At 41.8% G+C, this 22,033-nt stretch overlaps 2 protein-coding genes across 2 annotated transcripts in view; one reads left to right on the top strand and one right to left on the bottom strand.

The window, feature by feature from the left end:
- DNAAF10 (dynein axonemal assembly factor 10) overlaps window positions 1-12,063 on the bottom strand; it is a 31,069-nt gene extending 19,006 nt beyond the window's left edge. Inside the window, exon 1 of the mRNA XM_040224108.1 lies at window positions 11,760-12,063. Within this exon, the coding sequence (XP_040080042.1) occupies window positions 11,760-11,942 (183 nt within the window). The 5' untranslated portion in view covers window positions 11,943-12,063. The remainder of the gene's footprint in view (window positions 1-11,759) is intronic.
- A 278-nt stretch (window positions 12,064-12,341) lies between these two features.
- On the top strand, window positions 12,342-22,033 carry PNO1 (partner of NOB1 homolog). The gene is made up of 7 exons (XM_040224114.1): window positions 12,342-12,671; window positions 12,893-13,042; window positions 15,212-15,295; window positions 15,490-15,550; window positions 15,790-15,907; window positions 20,511-20,581; window positions 21,475-22,033. Exons 1-7 carry the CDS (start codon window positions 12,465-12,467, stop codon window positions 21,540-21,542), a joined length of 759 nt encoding a protein of 252 aa, XP_040080048.1. The 5' UTR covers window positions 12,342-12,464; the 3' UTR covers window positions 21,543-22,033.

A 22,033-nucleotide genomic window follows, 5' to 3' on the forward strand; every position in this document is an offset into this window, starting at 1 on the left:
AAAGTAAAAGACTACTGTTCTAAGTTTATATATAACAGTTGATCCTTGAACAGCACAGAAGTTAATCCACATGTAACTTACAGTCAGCTCTCTATATCCAAGATTCCTCTGCATTCATGGATTCAACCAACCATGGGCCATGTAGTAATGTAGTATTAACTCTTGAAAAATACCCGGGTATAAGTGACCCATGAAGTTCAAACCTATGCTATACAAAGGTCAACTGCAGTCACATCAGTAAAGCAGCCACATGCAAACTCCACCTGCGCATATCACTGAAGTCCATCTTGGAGTCTACATGTCCAGCTGCCGCGGCCCCGGGAAACTCTAGAGGACATGGAATTGAGGTTCTATGGGGTCACAAACAGTGGGACATGACTGAGTGTCTGAGTGCACACACATATATACACACATCCACACATCACACTCTAGCTGCAGAACAGCACCATCTATTTACTGTCAGCTCAACAGGGCAAGACTATTTCTTTTATTGGGTCTCTTGCAATCTTTAACTTTTTTCTTTTTTGAATTTTTACTACAGTTGATTTACAATGTTATGTTTTCTTATTCATTTTTAATTTTTGGTCATACCCTACAGCATGTGGCATCCCAGTTCCCAGACCAGGGATCAAACCCACATCCGCTGCATTGGAAGGTGGAGTCTTAACTATGGGACTGCCAGGGAAGTTCCCCTTTTTTTTTTCTTTTATTCTCAGTAAAAATAGTACCTGTTCCCTATAAAGATGCAAACAAAACCAAAGACCTGAAGGGTGAAAAGTAAGTTTCCCTTTGACATTCCCCAGAAATAATCCCCATTCTCTTAGACCCTTTGCAACCTATTTACAACTACACATAGATTTGGTTTAATACAGAGAGCATCATAATATCAATATATTGTCCATTGACTTGATTTTTTTTCACTTAGAGAAATATCTGGATGAATTTTTTTCCCTCCACAGAGTTCCTCCGTTTCTAGGGCACTTCCCCTGTAATCTTTGAGTTGCTGGGCCAATCCTCAACCCTACTACTAGGGTTGGCCTGTTTCATATACTTTGTGCAAACAATTTTCCTACCACTTTCAATGTTTGGTTGGGTATTTCCACATAGGGTATATGTAACAATTTTCAAAGAAGAAAATAAAATTCATTTAACACAAACTATAACTGAACTTCTCTTTCATGATTCAAAAGAAATCATCATATGCTCCGGGGCTTTGGAAACTCCTAGCCTGCTGAGCTTTCTGCTTGGGATCTGGACGAACTAGCAGTTACTAGGTAGCCTGGCCTAAAATAAAGCTGGGACTCTTTGGAACTGTCCGGGACCTTTTGATTAGATTTTGTTTAATCAGATGCCTACAATAACATGTGGAGAAGGAAATGGCAATCCACTCCAGTACTATTGCCTGGAGAATCCCATGGACAGAAAAGCCTGGTAGGCTACAGTCCATGGGGTCGCAAAGAGTCGGACATGACTGAGTGACTTCACTTTCCTTTCACTTTACAATAACACGGTGGTAAAAGACTGTGTTGGTGAGAACAGAACACAGAATGTCAATTTTCTCTCCTTTTTAATACCCTGGTGATCTGAGACAGCATCAGTTATATCTGACATCAGAAAACTGATAGTCATCTATTTCAGCTATTTTTCCAATTTTATGGAAAACGTATCTTACAATGGGACACCATGGAGGATCAAAATTTTGTGAATTTAATAAAGCAGTTTCCAATTCTAAATCATTTACATCCTCCCCACCATCCCCTTCCCCCAAATAAAATACCTGAAACAATGTTGATATGGATATAGTTAATCACTCAACTAATTAATCATTATAGCTCATCACCTAATCACATTATTAGAACACAATTGCTATAGCTAAACTAATTCAGACTTCCAACTTGGACCAACTGAAGAAACAGCTCCCCACTCCTTCCTTCCACTTGCCTCACACAGGGCCTGGGTCTCCCTGAGCTCCAGGTCACTGCTAATGACTCCCTCAGTCTAAGGCAGAGGATGTGAACAGGCCCCTCAGGTAAGAAACAGGTGGGCCCTGAGGGACAGGAATACACTTCCAGGGACTTGGGTATTAAGAACTACGGTGTCAGGAGGCATTTAACAGGAGGCTTCCTGGGTGCTGTTTTGGATCTGTCAGGAATCCTCTGTTCCTTATTAATTCCTGAGTATTCAGGAATTAAGAGGAGAGCGTTTCCTTCGTTAGTTTTCCTATACGGTGATAAGCACCCTCTTCCTTCTTGTGAACCATATGGTAAAAGTGATTGTTTACAACTCTTTCTCTCTTTAATATGGATCGCCTATGTTTTCTAAGTCTGGAATTTTAATATTTATCTTTGCTGAGAATAACTACCTTGTAAGACAGTATATATGCCCACACCATGTTGATTAAAACAGCTTTGCTCCATCAGAGCTCTGGTTCCCGTGTCTTTCTCTCTCTCTCTTTTTCAGGCTGATCCCTTGGAGCACAGAGGCTCTCTGAGTTCACTTTCCTGCCCGGGCTTCTAAGGCCTTCTCCCCATCGAGAGGGTGCCTGAGGCCTTCTTGAACAGAGTAAGCCCCATGTAGGGGCTTTATTTGCTTCCTGCGTAAACCAAGGAATATCAGCCTCTTTCTCTCCTTTACTTTCTTATTGGTCGACTCTGGACCACCAGGTTCCGTTCCATTAAAGGACCTCAGCACTACAGGAGGGCTTGCACCGTATATTGATATAACTCTCTGGGAAAATTCTTCCCCAAATAGCCTTGGGAAGACTGGTCACCCACTGTATTCTCTTCCACCAGCTAAAGATTCTGTTTCCCGTAATTCCACTGCTTTCCCCAGGAGTCTCTGATGGGATCTCTCTTCCTCCTAGGTCATGGAAGAGAAAAAAGTTGACCCCTACTTTTCAGTCCCTGTAGGAAGCACACAGTTCTAAGTGTTTACTGCTATTAATAAAAAATTGCGAAGCCAAAGTTTTCCTCTGTTATAGCTTTACCTAACTTTTGCCTTTAGACCCTGTGGAATAGAGAAACCAGAAAACTGCAACCACTGATCTTCCAGTACTAACATAAATTCACAGATACACAGATAGATACACACACACACACACACAAAGCTAATGGATATTTTTTCTCAGGTTTAAGTTTTCTTCAATAATTTTTTTAGTTTGTCTGCTAGGAAATACCAGCTAATAAACTTCAATGAGAAATCCTGAAAATGAGGATTAAAATTTTTATGTATGGTTACTTCTTGTGATGCAAATATCAAAGTATATATATTATATATACTCAGAGTATATGTATTTTTTTCTACTGGGAAAATGTGTGCTTGTGCAGAGGTGGAACTGATTATTACAATATTTCATGTTGTTCTAAAAACCACACCACAATGGCCAGATGTACTGACACCTGAACACATCTGAGAATTCCTACCTTAGGAGAAAACAACCTGAGAACTACTCTAATATTAGTACATGGTGGGGCCTATACTAGATAGAATCCATCACATGGATTCTAAAAGAGGAGTTTATTGCAAATAATGAATGGAATGAGATAAAAAATGTATCTACATTTAGAGGCATAGACCCATAGGAGTGGCACCAAGGCCTGTGGTATATAAATGTACAAAGCCCTTTCAAGGCTGACCTTGCAGGTCTCTCTGACCTCATTTCCTGCTTCTCTCCTTTCACACTCCAGCCACACCTGCGGCTGCATTTTTGTTCTTCAGACTCATCAGTCATGCTGCCTCAGGGTTTTTGCATTTGCTGTTCCCACTGCCTGGACTGGTCTTCCCTCCTCTCTTGTCTTCTACCAACGATTTCAGCTTAAATGTCAACCAACGCCTCTAAGAGATCCTCCCCACCCCTCTAATCTTAAGTGAAACCCCCAAATCCCAACCACTTGCCCTGTTTAATCTTGTTTCACTTAACAACAAAATTCTTTTATTCACTCAGTTATCTATTTCCTCCCTTCCTAGAATGAATACCACAGGAATGGGGCCCTCAGCAACTTGTACAACACTTAACTGGTGCTCAACATTTGTTAAATGAAAGTATAAATGAACATGGATTAACTTCTCAGTCCCAGTGCTGGAGAGGGAAACTACTGCTGGAGGTCATGTTCCCTTTTCTCCGTCATATTTGCACCTGACAGACCATAGTTTTTGGTGTCATTTTATATGCATTAATAAAAACAGCATCCATATATGGAACACCAATGTATCAGATACTGTTCTAGACGTCTTTCTGTACTAGTCCATCCCTTCTCTTTCTAACACATGCCACTGTAAACTAAGTGTTTGGGATACCCCTTTCCAGATGACAAGCAGGTTCAAAAGATTCCTACAGTCAGGTAGATTCCAAGCTCTTTCTACTACACTAGGTAAGAGGTGGCAAGAATACACGGAAGAACTATACAAAAAAGATCTTCACAACCCAGATAATCATGATGATGTGATCACTAATCTAGAGCCAGACATCTTGGAATGTGAAGTCAAGTGGGCCTTAGAAAGCATCACTACGAACAAAGCTAGTGGAGGTGATGGAATTCCAGTTGAGCTGTTTCAAATCCTGAAAGATGATGCTGTGAAAGTGCTGCACTCAATATGCCAGCAAGTTTGGAAAACTCCGCAGTGGCCACAGGACTGGAAAAGGTCAGTTTTCATTCCAATCCCAAAGAAAGGCAATGCCAAAGAATGCTCAAACTACCGCACAGTTGCACTCATCTCATATGCTAGTAAAGTAATGCTCAAAATTCTCCAAGCCAGGCTTCAGCAATACGTGAACCGTGAGCTTCCTGATGTTCAAGCTGGTTTTAGAAAAGGCAGAGGAACCAGAGATCAAACTGCCAACATCCGCTGGATCATGGAAAAAGCAAGAGAGTTCCAGAAAAACATCTATTTCTGCTTTATTGACTATGCCAAAGCCTTTGACTGTGTGGATCACAATAAACTGTGGGGAATTCTGAAAGAGATGGGAATACCAGACCACCTGACCTGCCTCTTGAGAAATTTGTATGCAGGTCAGGAAGCAACAGTTAGAACTGGACATGGAACAACAGAATGTTTCCAAATAGGGAAAGGAGTACGTCAAGGCTGTATATTGTCACCCTGCTTATTTAACTTCTATGCAGAGTACATCATGAGAAACGCTGGACTGGAAGAAACACAAGCTGGAATCAAGATTGCCGGGAGAAATATCAAACCTCAGATACGCAGATGACACCACCCTTATGGCAGAAAGTGAAGAGGAGCTAAAAAGCCTCTTGATGAAAGTGAAAGAGGAGAGTGAAAAAGTTGGCTTAAAGCTCAACATTCAGAAAACTAAGATCATGGCATCCGGTCCCATTACTTCATGGGAAATAGATGGGGAAACAGTAGAAACAGTGTCAGACTTTATTTTTTTGGGCTCCAAAATCACTACAGATGGTGACTGCAGCCATGAAATTAAAAGATGCTTACTCCTTGGAAGAAAAGTTATGATCAACTTAGATAGTATATTCAAAAGCAGAGACGTTACTTTGCCGACTAAGGTCTGTCTAGTCAAGGCTATGGTTTGTCCAGTAGTCGTGTATGGATGTGAGAGTTGGACTGTGAAGAAAGCTGAGCGCCGAAGAATTGATGCTTTTGAACTGTGGTGTTGGAGAAGACTCTTGAGAGTCCCTTGGACTGCAAGGGGATCCAACCAGTCCATTCTGAAGGAGATCAACCCTGGGATTTCTTTGGAAGGAATGATGCTAAAGCTGAAACTCCAATACTTTGGCCACCTCATGCGAAGAGTTGACTCATTGGAAAAGACTCTGATGCTGGGAGGGATTGGGGGCAGGAGGAGAAGGGGACGACTCAGGATGAGATGGCTGGATGGCATCACTGACTCAATGGACGTGAGTCTGACTGAACTCTGGGAGATGGTGATGGACAGGGAGGCCTGGCGTGCTGCCATTCATGGGGTCGCAAAGAGTCGGACAGGACTGAGCGACTGAACTGAACTGAACTGAGGCTGTCTCCAGGACTATATGTAAATCAGTTAAATAAACATTTCCTATGTAGCCCGCATTCTGTATAACCGAGCCCTTAGAAGTCCCAAAGAAATGCTCCAATCCTGAACTAGACTGGTGAGGTAAGTAAGGCTTGACTTAACCTACTTTCAGATTTGTGTCCTTTGGTTTTTACCTTCATTTTATGTCTTCATAAAATGTAAACATGATATTTATGCTTCCTATTATTTTTTTATTCTTGCATCCTTTTATCAAAGGATAGCCATATATTCTTATATCAAAGGTTTAACTAGTGGTCTGTTGCAAATGATGTTTAAAGAATCAAATTAAAGATCAAGAATCAAATTAAACTCAAAATACAGAACCATATTGAAAAATAAATTTAAGTGTGTAAACATCTTGTTATCTGCACAGCAGGGAGGGCTGTGCTTTGCTCAGAAAGGCTGAGCTAGGTTAATTAGCTAAATTAAGAAAGGACATTGGAGTAAAGTTAATTTTTCTTTTTAATAGTTCATAAAAGGGACCCCTCTTGTCCCTGTTAAATGTTTTACCTTTGGAAAAGAAAAGATGAAAAGAATTCAGAGGACACTTAAGTTTTCCTGCTAGAAAACTGGTTAAAAAAAAAAAATGGAGATCTATTTTGCAAAATGTGTTCCACAAAGTAAATTAGAATGTATTAACTTTTGCTATGATACTGAAAATGACCGTGGATGACAGACATATTTGACCCCCAGTTGTTGGTTCTCTTTGCTCTAAGTTAAGGTGATTAAGGAAGCCCATGATCGATAATTCCCAGCAGAGCTATTTTTGTTCTATCTGTGGGTGGGTCTAGTACAGCTTGTCAGTATTTCCTCCTCCACATCCTGGCACTACTTAATTAACATTAAAAGGTTTAGTCAACCAAATGTTAACAAGCAGTGAATTCAGTGGCACAGGGGCTAAGAAAGCAGAACTTTATTAGATTATTACTAATTTTTAAAGTGTAAACATCCCCAAATGTGGCACTTTTCAGGGCCGCCCCTAGTCCTTTGGGCCATGTTGGGGGGGGGGGGAGGGGGACGTGGAAGGCGCCCTCTACAGGCTGACGGAAGTTTCACACAGGAGGGGAAAAGCTGGAGAGAGATGGATTTTAGCCTTCACTTGAACCCTTGGCCAGATACCTGTGTGCAGTTTAACAAACTACTCAATTGTATACGAAGACCCTGCCTTCATTCCCTATCTATCTGATTAGTAATAAGGAGGCACCAACAAAGACCCATTTTCTTCCTTCCTTTTTATCCTGCACCCACGGACTCTGGAGCACAAGGTTTGAGGTAGTTCTACAAGGATAAAATCAAGTTTCCTAATATTTTATGTTTCCTAATTTTTTAACCAATAATTCAACTAGCACAATGATAGCTAGAAACTAACTTAGCTTTAGAAGAGGGAAAAAGAGGGAAAAGAAAGGAAAATGCATTTGGGAAGCTCCAAAGGTACCTAAGCTGCTCAGTGGTAAAGAACCTGCCTGCCAATGCAGGAAGCTCAGGTTTGATCCCTGGGTGAGGAAGAGCCGCTGGAGGAGGAAATGGCAATCCACTCCAGTATTCTTGCCTGGGAAACCCCATGGACAGAAGGAGCCTGGCAGGCTGCAGTTCATGGAGTCGCAAAAGGATAAGACACAACTTAGTGACTAAACAATGAAGATAGTCAACCCTACTACTCATTAGAATCATCTGTTGGAAGTTTAAAAAATACTGACGTCTGGGACTCAAACTAGTCTAGAGGCAAGAAAGAGTCCCAGTGCATCAGTTTCCAGGGGTGGAACCAAGGCATGAATATTTTAAAACACGTACACCCAAGCACATCCAAAACAACAGTAATGATACACATTCAGATGCTCCTGGAGCACAGTAAGAGCTGAGAATCACTGGGACTGTTCTTAACCTATATTGTTTTCCACGGCATCATCACAGCCAAACATAATGTAAGCTCTTAAATCTGTTTGTGCATTTGTTTTACCCTCACTCTAGGCAGTAGGTTGTTAGGAGGAAGGACTCGTCTTTCAAATATCTTTGGTCCTTCTTTATCATAGTACCTTGAAATGATAGGTTCTCAATGGAAAATTTATGGTAGAAAAAGAGAAGAATCAAAGGATACAGGTGAAGATATAAAAAGTGGATACTCCTAGTGTTGAGGTGGGTGACATCAATTTACTTCTTTTCCCTATCTATATTTTTGGTATATTCTATCATGAACATACATTACTTTCGGTAAAAAGCAAAATTATTCAAAAAAAAAAAAATACTGCTAGAATCTTCCAGAACTCTAGAAGAGACAAAGAACACAATTTCTCTTTACAAAACAAGAGTATTCATGAAATGTACACAAGTCATAAAGCCCTACTAAAAAAAAGTCACAAAACTCAACTCTGGTTGAGTTTTGACTAGTATTTATTCCTAATAGTTCACCATTTTCTTTCTCCAATTTCAATGTTTCCTACATGTTCAAACTCCTGGCCTCAATCAATTAGTGATTAATAAATCAGTATTTAAATGTTCCAAGTTATATCCTTTTACAGACATAAATTCACTCATTCTTTTAACAAGTCACTTATTGAGTGGCTGCTCCTTTTATACCACACTAAAGAAACAACTGTCCTTACTCTCTGGGAGTTTATAATCTAATTAGAGATACATGGGACAAAAGGATATATTTCTAGCACAAATAATAATGGTACTTATGTACCATAGGAAAGCAATAAAGAAAAGTTACTTTATGTGGGGATCAGAAATGAGATGTCAATAGTCAAATAATCTGAACTGGATCTTAGAATAGCAACTGGTGACTAGGGGCTAAGTAATAAAAAACATAAGGAAAGGTAGGAAAGAACATGCCACGTTTAGGAGCAGAGTGCCTGGCCAGCAAAGACAATCTGAACAAGAAAAATAGCATTCATAGAAATTTAAAATGGGATGAGGCCTTACATACTTTCTAATCTAAGCTTTCCTAGAGAAAGTGTATGTATCCTTTGCCTATCAGTTGAGGCCCTAACTCCTCCAAGCAGATTCTCTCCATAGTTTTTGGTCCCTGGAGTTACAAACTTCCCTGTAGTCTATGACAATGCTAACATCTGAGTATAACTGATCTTTTTTTTTTTTTCCTGCTGCTGCTGCTACTGCTGCTGCTGCTGCTAAGTCGCTTCACTCGTGTCCGCTCTGTGCGACCCCATAGACGGCAGCCCAACAGGCTCCCTCGTCCCTGGGATTCTCCAGGCAAGAACACTGGAGTGGGTTGCCATTTCCTTCTCCAATGCATGAAAGTGAAAAGTGAAAATGAAGTCGCTCAGTCGTGTCCGACTCCCAGCGACCTCATGGACTGCAGCCTACCAGGCTTCTCCATCCATGGGATTTTCCAGGCAAGAGTACTGGAGTGCTCTAAAGGTATTTAAAAACTAGTAAACAGATATAAAAATGTTAGTTAATATCGTTATTCTCCAATTCTTCCATTAGTGTAATCTTTACAAAACTTGTAAACCTAACCTTGCCACATCCTGCTTAAAGTCCTTCACTGAAGTCCCATTTTTCTTACAAAAACAGGCACAAATCTTTTAAATGATCTACAGCATTTGCAAGGCCTCCTCTCTGCTGTTTTGTTCCAAAAGGGGATAATCTCTCTCCCTCATTGCTGAACTGTTTCCTCTTGGAAATCTCAACTCCTAATTTGACCTACTTAGCTTTTACTCAATGCAAATCTGGTTTTCTGGTTTTGTTTTTACTCTCATAGAACCATGTGCCTTTACATTAGAGAATTCATCTCAGTTTATGTTTTATGTATTGTTAGTTTGATTATTTAATTGATTCTCTCTCCCACTAGGAAAAAAAACTCCATAATAATCAGGGACATTGTCATTTACTAGCTGGAGAATACCAGGCAATCAACTGACACTTGTTGAAAGAATAATTGTCTTGGATTGTCTCCTCCAATTACATAGCAGGCATCCTAGTGCCTGCTTTGGCTCTGCTTGTATGACCAAGTATTTTACTATCTTGGACCTATTAAAAGACTCTCCACAGACAAAGAACTAGTCTCAAAAATATACAAGCAACTCCTGCAGCTCAATTCCAGAAAAATAAACAACCCAATCAAAAAATGGGCCAAAAAACTAAACAGACATTTTTCCAAAGAAGACATACGGATGGCTAACAAACACATGAAAAGATGCTCAACATCACTCATTATCAGAGAAATGCAAATCAAGACCACAATGAGGTACCATTTCACGCCAGTCAGAATGGCTGTGATCCACAAGTCTATAAGCAATAAATGCTGGAGAGGGTGTGGAGAAAAGGGAACCCTCTTACACTGCTGGTGGGAATGCAAACTAGTACAGCCACTATGGAGAACAGTGTGGAGATTCCTTAAAAAACTGGAAATAGAACTGCCTTCTGCTACTGCTAAGTCGCTTCAGTTGTGTCCGACTCTGCGACTCCATAGATGGAAGCCCACCAGGTTCCCCCCATCCCTGGGATTCTCCAGGCAAGAACACTGGAGTGGGTTGCCATTTCCTTCTCCAATGCGTGAAAGTGAAAAGTGAAAGTGAAGTCGTTCAGTCGTGTCCGACTCTCCGAGGCCCCACAGATTGCAGCCTACCAGGCTCCTCCACCCATGGGATTTTCCAGGCAAGAGTACTGGAGTAGGGTGCCATTGCCTTCTCTAAGAACCGCCTTATGACCCAGCAATCCCACTGCTGGGCATACACACCGAGGAAACCAGAAGTGAAAGAGACACGTGTACCTCAATGTTCATTGCAGCACTGTTTATAATAGCCAGGACATGGAAGCAACCTAGATGTCCATCAGCAGACGAATGGCTAAGAAAGCTATGGTACATATACACAATGGAGTATTACTCAGCCATTAAAAAGAATACATTTGAATCAGTTCTGATGAGGTGGATGAAACTGGAGCCTATTATACAGAGTGAAGTAAGCCAAAAAGAAAAACACCAATACATTATACTAACGCATATATATGGAATTTAGAAAGATGGTAGCGATAAACCTGTATGCGAGACAGCAAGAGACACAGATGTATAGAATACTCTTTTGGACTCTGTGGGAGAGGGAGAGGGTGGGATGACTTGGGAGAATGGCATTGAAACATGTATAATATCATATATGAAACGAATCGCCAGTCCAGGTTCGATGCATGATACAGGATGCTTGGGGCTGGTGCACTGGGATGACCGAGAGGGATGGTATGGGGAGGGAGGTGGGAGGGGGGTTCAGGATGGGGAACACGTGTACACCCGTGGCGGATTCATGTTGATGTATGACAAAACCAATACAATATTGTAAAGTAATTAGCCTCTAATTAAAATAAATAAATTTATATTAAAAATAAAATTCAAAAAATAAAAATAAAAAAAGACTCTCCACAAACAAATGCGCACTGCCCAGAAACGCCTCGAATTTAAATGTGAAGTTATAACGTCACCTCCAGGGACCTCGCACTGGACTGGGAGAGGGGTGGGGATGGCTGGAGGAAGGGACCAGCAAAGCAGGAATGAATTAGCCTGATGAGAATTCAGGTCTCTAACGAAAGCGTTTTACGTCCGAATTATTCCTCAATCTGCGGTCAGCTTCGCTACTCCCGCGCAGTTTCAGCAGCGCTTTGGGGGGACGCTGGACAAAGGCTTTGGCAAAAAGGAACGCAGAACTCCCGCCCCCAAGATCCGCACTCCCCTCCAGCAGCAGTCCCAGATCTTGGAACTGGGAGGTCTCGACCCGGCACCCACCTCCTGCAGCAGCTTTAGGTCCCCCTGCTGGATCTCGTACAGCTGAATGACGCCGGTGCCCCGTGCGAAGTTGCCCATGGTCACAAATTTGGCGCTGCAGGGCATCCACTTACAGTCAAACACCGTGTAATTGAGGCTCTTCTGGATATGGGAGATGATCTGAGGCTTCTCAAAGGCCGACATGGTCCAGCCGAGAGATTTCGCCTCCGCCAAGCGGGACACAGCCAACAAACCCTGATGAAACAAACCTGGAAACCAGAGTCCAAACGTTACGGACAGTTTGTCCCTCCCGCTTGCCGTAGGCGCCCCTAGACACCTAACAAGTAGTTTTAGGTTTCTCAGATAATGCCGGATGCTCTAGTGCAGGCACACAAGAGTTTCCTTCCCCAACAACACAAACTTGTTTATGGCTTTACCTAGTGCCTTTCGTACAGATACAGATTATGGGTTATAAAGCATGGTGACTGCGAGAGGTGGGGGCAGAGGGCGAACCTAAGAATCAGGCATATTTTAGGACAGCCCGCCTCCTCACCAACAAACACGCAGAAACTCCCGCTTTAGGTCCCCCGCATGGGACGTCTTAGGAAAGAGGGCGGAGCCCTGGGGCTGGTTGGCGAGGTTGGGGGCCTGCGAGGCGCGCCTGCGCGGTACAGCCTCGCACGTGTTGGAGCTGGAAGCTGAGGTTGGGGCTGGAGGTTCTGGAGAATGGAAAGCGTGATGGAGGCACAGAGCCCGTTGGCCGAGGACGGCTTCAGTCAGGTCACCCGCAAAGGTGGCCGGCGGGCGAAGAAACGGCAGGCTGAGCAGTCGTCCACGCCGAAGGAGGGAGGCGACGCGACCTGCATGGACACCGAGGAAGCCCGACCCGCTAAGAGGCCCGTCTTCCCGCCCCTCTCCGGGGACGGGTTCCTGGTACTGGCTGGGACCGAGGAACAGGAACGGGGCTGGGGCCAGAGACGGGTCGGCCCGGTGGCCTCTGGGTGATGTTGACGCTTTTTCTGGAGTGAAGCTCAGAGCGGCGACTCTCCTGGTGTTTAATCTGTCCAGCAGGCTTTTTGAGGATCAGGTGTCGTTTTACAACTTCACCCTCATTCCTTTAAACAACTGCTGAGTTGTGTTTTCTTTTGTCATAGAATGGGAAAGAAGAAACCAGGAAAATTCCAGTCCCAGCTAACAGATATACGCCACTAAAAGAGAACTGGCTGAAGATATTTACTCCTATTGTGGAGCATTTGGGACTTCAGATACGCTTTAACTTGAAATCGAGGAATGTTGAAATCAGAGTAAGGAGACTATTAACCACTTTAAAATATGCTGAGGTTTTTCTGTCCTAGGAAGAAAGAACAGACTTTCTAGGAATTCTTAGTGGGACTTATCTTGTTGAGTTTCTTCCAGTTTGACCTGAAACTAAACTAAAATACCAGCTGCGTCTCAGCACATTTTTAATAGTGTTCTGTGTTGATTGATTAAAGGGTTAATAAAGAGGCTATCGTAAACAGAAGTATGTAAATGAGCAGCCGAAGTACTTGCTGTAGTACAGGTACTATATTTTAGTGTTACTTTTTAGGAAAAAATAAGTTTTGAGAGTAAGTGTAAATTATGTAAAAATATTTGTTTATTCATTCCATGATGTCAGTCTAGGAGGTGGACAATTAAAATTAATACACTTCGGGGTTTTTTTCCTGTGGGTTCCAATTTTGCATCCGAATCAGTAACCAAAATTAATTATAATTTCCATTTTAAGGATTCATTATCAGGGTTGTTATAGACTTATTTCTGTTGAGGGATTAGAATAATGGAGCAAAGCAGAGAGGCACTGTCCTAAATAGTTGGCAGAGTTTAAAATACAGAACTTGACAGAATTTCTCCTTGTTCTCACTGTCAGTTTCATTTAGGTTTTTATGGTTTTCTGCCATAACTTGTTTGCTTATAAGTTTGTTTTCTTTAATGTCTTTAAATCTCATTTCGCTTCTCCATCCTTCTTGCCAGAGCCAGATTAATTTTCCCAGACCACACTGCTTTTATTGATATCTTGATATCTACAGTATCTCTGAAAGATAAAAGTATTTGAATTTGCCTTGAAATTAGGAGTCTCATTCTCAAGTCCTCTTACCATTGCTTTGAACATTTTTCTTGTCCCTCCTTATGCTCTGTGAAGACCTTCTCCTCCCTACTTCCTTTTCCTTCCTACTTCAGTTTCATCATCTTTTAGAGTCTAGCTCAAGTTCTTTCTCCTTTACTGTCAGTCCATTTTTTTTCAGTTTAGTCTTCAGGGCTTAAACTTATGTTTTGCTGATTGATAAAAGGCTTAATAAAGAAGTTGTCAGAATCTCTTGATTATGTATTGCAGCACCATCAGTTTGGACTCCTCTGATGTTTGTTGATACTGCTTTGTGCCAGACACAGAGTGGCGCTTTGGCAGGCATTACATCATTTTGGTCTTGAGAACAGCCCTGTGAGGTAGATAACATACCCCATCTAATAGATGTGAGGAAACTGGCCAAGGAGTATCTTGGGCAAAGTCATCAGTGCTGGTAGGGACCTCTCAGGCTCTTCTGTTCCAATTTATTTTACAGATGAGAAAACTTAAGACTTAGAGTATTCATGAGACGTGCCTAAGGTCACATATGGAATTGGGACTGGGATCTGTAGTTTTAAATGTGCTGTTACACAACCCTGCATGGTTTCAAAGTTGCCAAATACAAACACAGTCTCCTCGACTCAACTGTGAGTCTGTGTAGGAGAGTAGAACTCATGGTTTTGGAATCAGATCCGGGCTCAGATTTTACTTTTTCATTTTGGTACTTGAGTTTCCTCTAATGTAAAAGTATTTATCTTGCTTAAATTTAGGTTGACATGAAGATCAGAGCTATAGTGTGTCAAGCACCTTTGCAGTGCATGTTATTTACAGGGGTGGGCATTTTATGAAGAGCACCTATTTCTGTGATTATCAAATAAAATCTTTGAGGGCAGGATCATTGCTTAAACCGTTCTTGGTAGTTAGTACTAGAGTTGTTGCTTTGGGAGGGCAACATCAGCACAGGAATGGTGGTTGAAGTCGGGAGGTTAGACCTGGACTCCCAGGGAGATGGCACTGAAGAGGACCAGCTTGGATGGAAATGAACTGAGGATGGAGGTCCTTCAGAATGGGAGTGAGTGGAGGAATCTTGCCAGTAGCTCCAGAGTCAGATCAGCCATGGCGTCCAGTTGGTCTTTTGACAGTATTTGGGGGGAACTGCCCAGCCCTGGAGCTAGCAGAGTTTTGTTTTGAAAACTAAACACAGTACTTACCTCACCAACAACTGGGTCACAGAGAATATATTGGGAAGGGTGATGGTGAAGGAAATTACAATAATGGGAAAGGTCAGTCCTAGTAGTTTGCTAGAATGTTGCCGTTTTCATTTCCAGCTATAATTTGTGCCTCTTACCCCACCTTTTTTTTTTTTAAACAGACTTGTAAAGAAACTAAAGATGTTAGCGCTCTGACAAAAGCAGCTGATTTTGTGAAAGCCTTCATTCTTGGGTTTCAGGTGGAGGTGAGTGATTTCATGATAGCTGAAATGGGGAGCTTAGAAAACACTCCACATGAATGTTTTGATAGATTTGGGCATTTTTTTTGTTTTTTAATTTGAGTGTTCTAGTTTTACAATTTATGAGTTAGCTTAACACTCACTCACTCACACAGGTACTTGAATGGAAGCACTTCACAGTATGTATTTCTGTATTATAGGATGCACTTGCCCTTATTAGACTGGATGACCTCTTTCTAGAGTCTTTTGAAATTACAGATGGTGAGTGTATGGTGGTCTTTTTGTATGAATTCCTGGATGGTACTTTTTTACTGCTGACTTTGTATTCTGCATGACTCTCAGCTTTCCAGTAGCATCAACTGAGCCGTATTCTTAGCAGCTTTTAAAAAAATGCATGTTTTGTGTCTTTTAGGAAGGAAATTTGGCTAATGATTAAACTCCTGTGGAAGTGGGTAATGCTGGAATGGCTTCCTTCCTGAGGTCTTGCTTTTCTCATTTAGTTAAACCTTTAAAGGGAGACCACCTGTCCAGGGCAATAGGCAGAATTGCTGGCAAAGGAGGAAAAACCAAATTCACCATCGAGAACGTGACCCGGACACGGATAGTTTTAGCTGATGTGTAAGTATGTAATCTTGAGAAAACTATTGTCATAATTTACATTTGGTCTTTTGATGGTTTCAAGAAGTGATTTAGATTGTATTTATGCATGACGTAACCTCTAAGTCTTTGTGAGGATATGCTTTTGGCTGAACAGTTACCTACACTGAGAGCAGATTTAGTTGAGAAAAATCTTAGATATTATAGCTTTTTTCTCAGTTTGCAATGAAGGAAATGTTGAGAATCACTGTTAAATTACATGACAGGGGAATATTTAAATAGTATCATGGGAGCCGATTAAATCAGTAGAGGAGAGCAAGAAGTATGTGGGTTCAATGCCATCATGAGTCTTTACTTTAAAAAGAGAATAGGCTTATGGACATGGGGAGAGGGGAGGACAAGGTGAGATATATGGAAAGAGTAACATGGAAACTTACATTACCATGTATAAAATAGATAGTCAGTGGGAATTTGCTGTATGGCTCAGGAGACTAACAGGGGCTCTGTATCAACCTAGAGGGGTGGGATGGGGAGGCAAATGGGAGGGAGGTTCAAAAAGGAGGAGATATATGTATATATACATGTATGTATATATGTATACCTGACTAATGTTGAGGTTTGACAGAAAACAACAAAATTCTGTAAAGCAATTATCCTTCAATAAAAAAATAAACATAAATGTATATATACACATGTGCATGCACGAATATATAAAGGCCTTTCATAAAGGGAAGATGAGTGTTGCACATTGTTGGGAAAACTACAGAGCAGTTATATATGAACATCAATAAGATGATATGGGCTTAAAATAAGGGTGCAGGAAGTCAAGCTGGGATTACCCTTTTCTGCCTGCTGATGAAGCCGCTCCGTTACCAGCTTGGGGTTACTGGCAGATGGCGCAGAGATTATACGGTGCCCAGAAGTTGGGAAACGAAGCAGTTGACTGAGGAGGAGGGATCTGCCTGCTACTAAATCCAGAAATAATTTTATTTAAAGTCATCTCATCTTTGCTCTGGCCTGAGGGGCTCACTATTATTTTCAAATCTAAATTTTAGACTATTTTTTATACTTAAGTAGAAAACTGTTAACACTGCATTGGTGGCCCTGTTTACCTGAAGGTAAGTGTCTTACAGCATTGACCTTTCATGACTTGAGCCTGGAGATGGGGCTCCAGAGTCATGGGAAAAGCTCTCTTGAACTAGAAATTTCAATAATTTTGAAATGTGTACCATACTTTAAAATATCATATACAGTCCTAATAGTTTTTTAATTTAGAAGTTTTTAAATGTAACTGATTTGCTGTAATTCTAATTATTGTTAGGACATTATATTAATTTATAATTTATAAAAGCTTCCCTCATAACTTAGTTGGTAAAGAATTTGCCTGCAATGCAGGAGACCTGGGTTTGCTTCCTGGGCTGGGAAGATCCCCTGGAGAAGGAAATGGCAACCCACTCCAGTATTCTTGCCTGGAGAATCCCATGGACAGGAGCCTGGCAGGCTAGTCCATGGGGTCACAAGAGTCAGACGCAACTTAGAGACTAAACCACCACCAAGTATTATTTCTAAGGCTTGGCTTAAAATTTCCTTGTCAAATTCATTTTTTAAATAGCTGTATTACAGTATGATTTTCATTCAGGTAAAATCACCTGTTTTAGGTATGTAATTTAGTGAGATTCTGGCAAATAGTCTATAGAGTCCTGTGATCCCTCCACACTCAGCTGTGTCACCCCAAAAGTTCCCTGTGCATCTTTGCAGCCCCTCCCGATTCCCAGGCCATTGCTCATCTCCTTTCTGTCACTAGGGTTTTGCCTTTTCTTGCAATTCACGTAGGTTAAAAATACCCAGTATGTAGTCTTTAGTGCATGACTTCTTTTAGCTAGCATGTGGTTTCAAGTTTCTCCAGTTTGTTGGTGGTTAGCAGTAGGTTTTTTTCCAGTGCCGAGTACCAGCAGAGAGATATACTGTCCTGCAGTTTTTACTGTAGGTAGGCTAATTGGAAATCCATGTGTTCGGCAACTTATGTTAATTATGACATAGTAATAAGATGGACTGCTGTGCACCCTTAAATGTTCTTTTTGATGAGTTGCTGAAAACCTGGCAGAGTAGAATGTGAACACAATATAAAACTAACATCCATTTGTTCCACATACATTCAGTATCTGGAACAAATGGAATGGGAAAGAATGCTGTCTATGTCTGGAGACCTACATACATCCCATTCCAACTACTGGCCTGAAGCTTTGTTTGTTTTAGTAGCTAAACTACTCACCCTGTATGTGTTTTTGCTTCTCTATTTCCTCATCTTTCATGCCTGACTTTTACAGTTTTATTTTTGTCAGTTATATATACACATGCTTAAACTTGCCACTGTCTACTTCCATTTCCACCTCTGAGGGAGGAAATTTCAAGTCTTCAAATTGAGCTCTTCTAGCTAAATTTTAAACGTTATTTATCTCTGTATTTCCAACTATCTCTATATACCAGCTTCATTTTTCTTTTTTTTCAGATTCACTGTTGATTTTCTCCTGTGAAAGAGGAAGACTTGTACTTTTTCCTCCCCCACCTCCATCTCCACCCTCAGTCAGCCTTTTAGCAGGCCAGTTTGCTTGCCTCTCCGTGTGCTCTGTGGGTTTTTCTCAGTGCACGCTCAGTATTGTCTGAGTATGAAATTGGTACTGGAGTATTACCAGCTGAGCCAGAGAGTATACGGGGCTTATCTGTCCTTTGCACCTTTGTTGTCACATGAAGAAATCATTCTTAATGTGTCTCTGTGCCTCCTCAGTGTTGCAGTGACTAGAAAGCTATACCTGCATCTCCTCTTGGTGGGCTCAGACATATCAGACATTTTTGAAGTCTCTGCTGGAGGTTTCTGTTTCCAAAGCACTGTTCCCTTCTACCTGGCCCACAGCTGCCATCCTGGCTTCTTTCCCCAGTGCCCTTTGGTGCCTTTGGTGGCTTAGCATAGGAAGGACATTTGGTGAGACCTGGTTTCGAAGATGTCTTCCACTCTGTTGTAAATGATTTTCATTCAGAGCTGCTTCTGGTAACTTCATCTTCTAATCTTTGTCTTCAGTTTTCTTAATATCCTGTCCTTGATTCATGAGTGAGTGAAAACTGCTTTTCTCATCTCACTAGTTTTGTTTTTCTTTTCTCCCTGCAGAAGTTTCTGTACCGCTTTCTTCGCCTGCTGGTCATGCCGCCTACTCTTTTGTATTAGATGCTTTCCTCGGGTTCTGATTCCTTATAGTGAGAGCGTCCTGTGTAAAAGTGGGACCATAAAGAGTAGACTAGAAACCCTGGGCTCGGGGTGCTTGGGGGTGGGGGTAGGGGAGACTGGTGGACTGTTGGGCTTCACTTGGGTGATTGCCAGGCTGTTCCTTTGGGGAAGCCCTGATGTCAGTATCTTTAGTCTTTCCCATTGAGGCCAGTTTACCCTGAGACGTATTCTCCAGTCCTTCTGCTGACACACGTCTGGAAGCCAGCTGTCTTTCACTGTGCGGACGTTCACACGACATTGCCTCCATTCTGGTCGTGGTCTTCCTACTTCAGCTGTTCCTGGTGGCCCTGGTCGAGACCCCAAGTCTTTCGCCTTCTCCAGTGAGCCGCTTACCACCTTAATTTTACTGGAGTAAAAGAAAGGGTAGTTGGATGGTTGCCTGTGGCCTAGAGTGGGGAAGAAAACCTGGGATCATCTTGGACTGACTTTAACTTGTTCCCTTGTTTTTAGCCTCAGGTTTACTCCAGTTTCAGAAATGTCTGAGCCTGTGGTGTGAAGAGGGTTCTACTTTGGGAGAGGGTTTTTCCCCTGTAGATTTTGGCTTCAGTTTCCTAAGTTTACTGATATTTTGAAGTGAAGTGAAGTTGCTCAGTCATGTCCGACTCTTCGCGACCCCATGGACTATAGCCTATCAGGCTCCTCCATTCATGGGATTTTCCAAGCAAGAGTGCTGGAGTGGATTGCCTTTTCCTTCTCCAGGGGACTTTCCCAACCCAGGAACCGAACCTGGGTCTCCTGCATTGCGGGCAGATGCTTTACCGTGGGAGCCATCAGGGAAGCAAAAAGTAAAATACTATAATATCAGTCTAATTGGAGTCATTCAGCAAGGAATGCACAGTAAAAGGGGTCTGGATAATCCTCAGTGATGAAGAAATTTAGATTATTTTTAGAAATATTTGCATTTGAAATCCAAATATATTTTAACTAAGTATCGTTAATGCATCTAATTTGCATCTAATCTCAGTTCTGCCAGTGTGTCATCTCAGACTGGTGTTTTGAGTTCTCCCAAACTTCTTTCTCATCTGTAATGTGGGAATAACTTCTGTCTAATAAAGCTTGTGTGAGGATTAAATGATGAGAACATGTATATAAAGCCCTAGCGTATGCAGAGTACTGAATGGAGGGAAGCCATTATTCACCAAGAATCTTGAAGAACTTAGGTTTTAATTCACTTACCATAAAACCCTTCCTTTCTGAGTGGATGGTAGTATATTTACAGTGTTGGGCCATCACCACCACCTTTATTTAGGACTCCATCTGTCATCTTTCCAGAGTTTCTGGATCATGGGACTTAGTTAAGGAAATGCTTTTTGTGGCTAACTTGTCTCACTTTATCTCTTGCAGGAAAGTTCACATCCTTGGTTCTTTTCAAAACATCAAGATGGCAAGAACTGCCATTTGCAACCTCATTCTGGGTAACCGCGGTCTCTTCCTCTGCTGTTTGCTCTAAAGGAATAGAGAATTTAGGAACTCAGATCACATTGCATCTCACTTTAGGGCCCAGTTGATAAAGGTAGCAGGCAGAAACTCTTGGGGGTTGGCAAGTATTGGCCCAGAGAGGAAGCTGGAATATTTTTGCTTGGATTCCATCTGCGAGCTCAAGAGAAAGGGCTTATTGGATCATGTTGCTTACATCATGGCTGTGTCCCCCTGAGGAGACGCACTGGGACCCCTTCCAGAGTAGCAGTGGGCAGTGTTTTAGGTTCAGCCAAAAGGGAGCTGCTGATTAGCATCAGTCATTTTAATTACCCACTTGGTCCCATCTTCAGACCACAAAGTACTGTCCCCTGTGGTCAGAGATGCAGGCTACAGCACTTGCTGGGGACACACATGGAATTCGCTCTGGTGTCCAAGGCTGGGGCTTCCCAGGTGGAGCTAGTGGTAAAGAACCTGCCTTCCAGTGCAAGAGATAGAAGAGATGCGGGGTTCAGTCCCTGGGTTTGGAGGATCCCCTGGAGGACCACATGGTAGCCCACTCCAGTATTCTAGCCTGGAGAATCCCATGGACAGTGGAGCCTGGTGGGCCACAGCCCATGGAGTCACACAGGCAGACACAACTGAAGTGACTTAGTACGCATGCCCAGGTTTGACTGGACCAGCTGCTGTTCAAAATACTTTGACAACCTGGTGTCTTTGGCACTTAGGATTTTAAGTTTTAGGAGAATATTTGTATGGCTTCCTTTATGGCTCTTTTGTTGATTTAAGGAGGATCCAGTGGGAAAAAGTTCTAGGCAGTGTTGCAGGCTGTTGTCCGTGTAGCGTCTATACGTATATTTGTGAAGATAAGCGTTTTTATTTTCTCCTGCAGGAAATCCTCCATCAAAGGTTTATGGCAATATTCGAGCTGTGGCTAGCAGAGCAGCAGACCGATTCTGATTTCACATCAAGGACTTTTAATCTTTGACCTCTATAGAGAAAAAGACTTTACTTCTACACGTAGTCACCCAACACCATATGAAGAACTTTTCAGTCATGGGTACCATTATTATACTAGCACATTAAGTATAATTTATCATTGTTTCCATTTTAAATCACATGTAGCAGGTTTGTGTAGTTTATAATCCTCTCATTTGGGGGAAAACCTCTTACTTTAAGTAACAGTTCTTTATTTTCTGAGTTTTTTATTTATAAATTTATGTTTTCTAAATTTATAAACATTTCTTCTCTGTCAGTTATAATTAAAAGAATTATCTCAGAAAATCTCTCTGAATTATGACCCTTAATAGTGAGTGGTGTGTGAATATTTTAGACCCAGGTCATAAACAGCAGTTTGAATATACTCTCTGAAATAAGAAAGACTAATCTTTGTACCTATTTTTGCAGTTTGTAAAAATAAGTGTTCAATAAAAGCAGTCAGACCTTACTAA

Source organism: Oryx dammah, unplaced genomic scaffold, assembly GCF_014754425.2.
Source record: "Oryx dammah isolate SB20612 unplaced genomic scaffold, SCBI_Odam_1.1 HiC_scaffold_25, whole genome shotgun sequence".
Lineage (NCBI taxonomy): Eukaryota > Metazoa > Chordata > Mammalia > Artiodactyla > Bovidae > Oryx > Oryx dammah.

Coding starts and splice junctions, on each gene's coding strand:
- PNO1 (XM_040224114.1), top strand. CDS start 12,465: ATGGAAAGCGTGATGGAGGCACAGAGCCCGTTGGCCGAGGACGGCTTC. Junction 13,043..15,211: donor CGAGGAATGTTGAAATCAGA/GTAAGGAGACTA, acceptor TTTTTTAAACAG/ACTTGTAAAGAAACTAAAGA. Junction 20,582..21,474: donor CATTTGCAACCTCATTCTGG/GTAACCGCGGTC, acceptor TTTCTCCTGCAG/GAAATCCTCCATCAAAGGTT.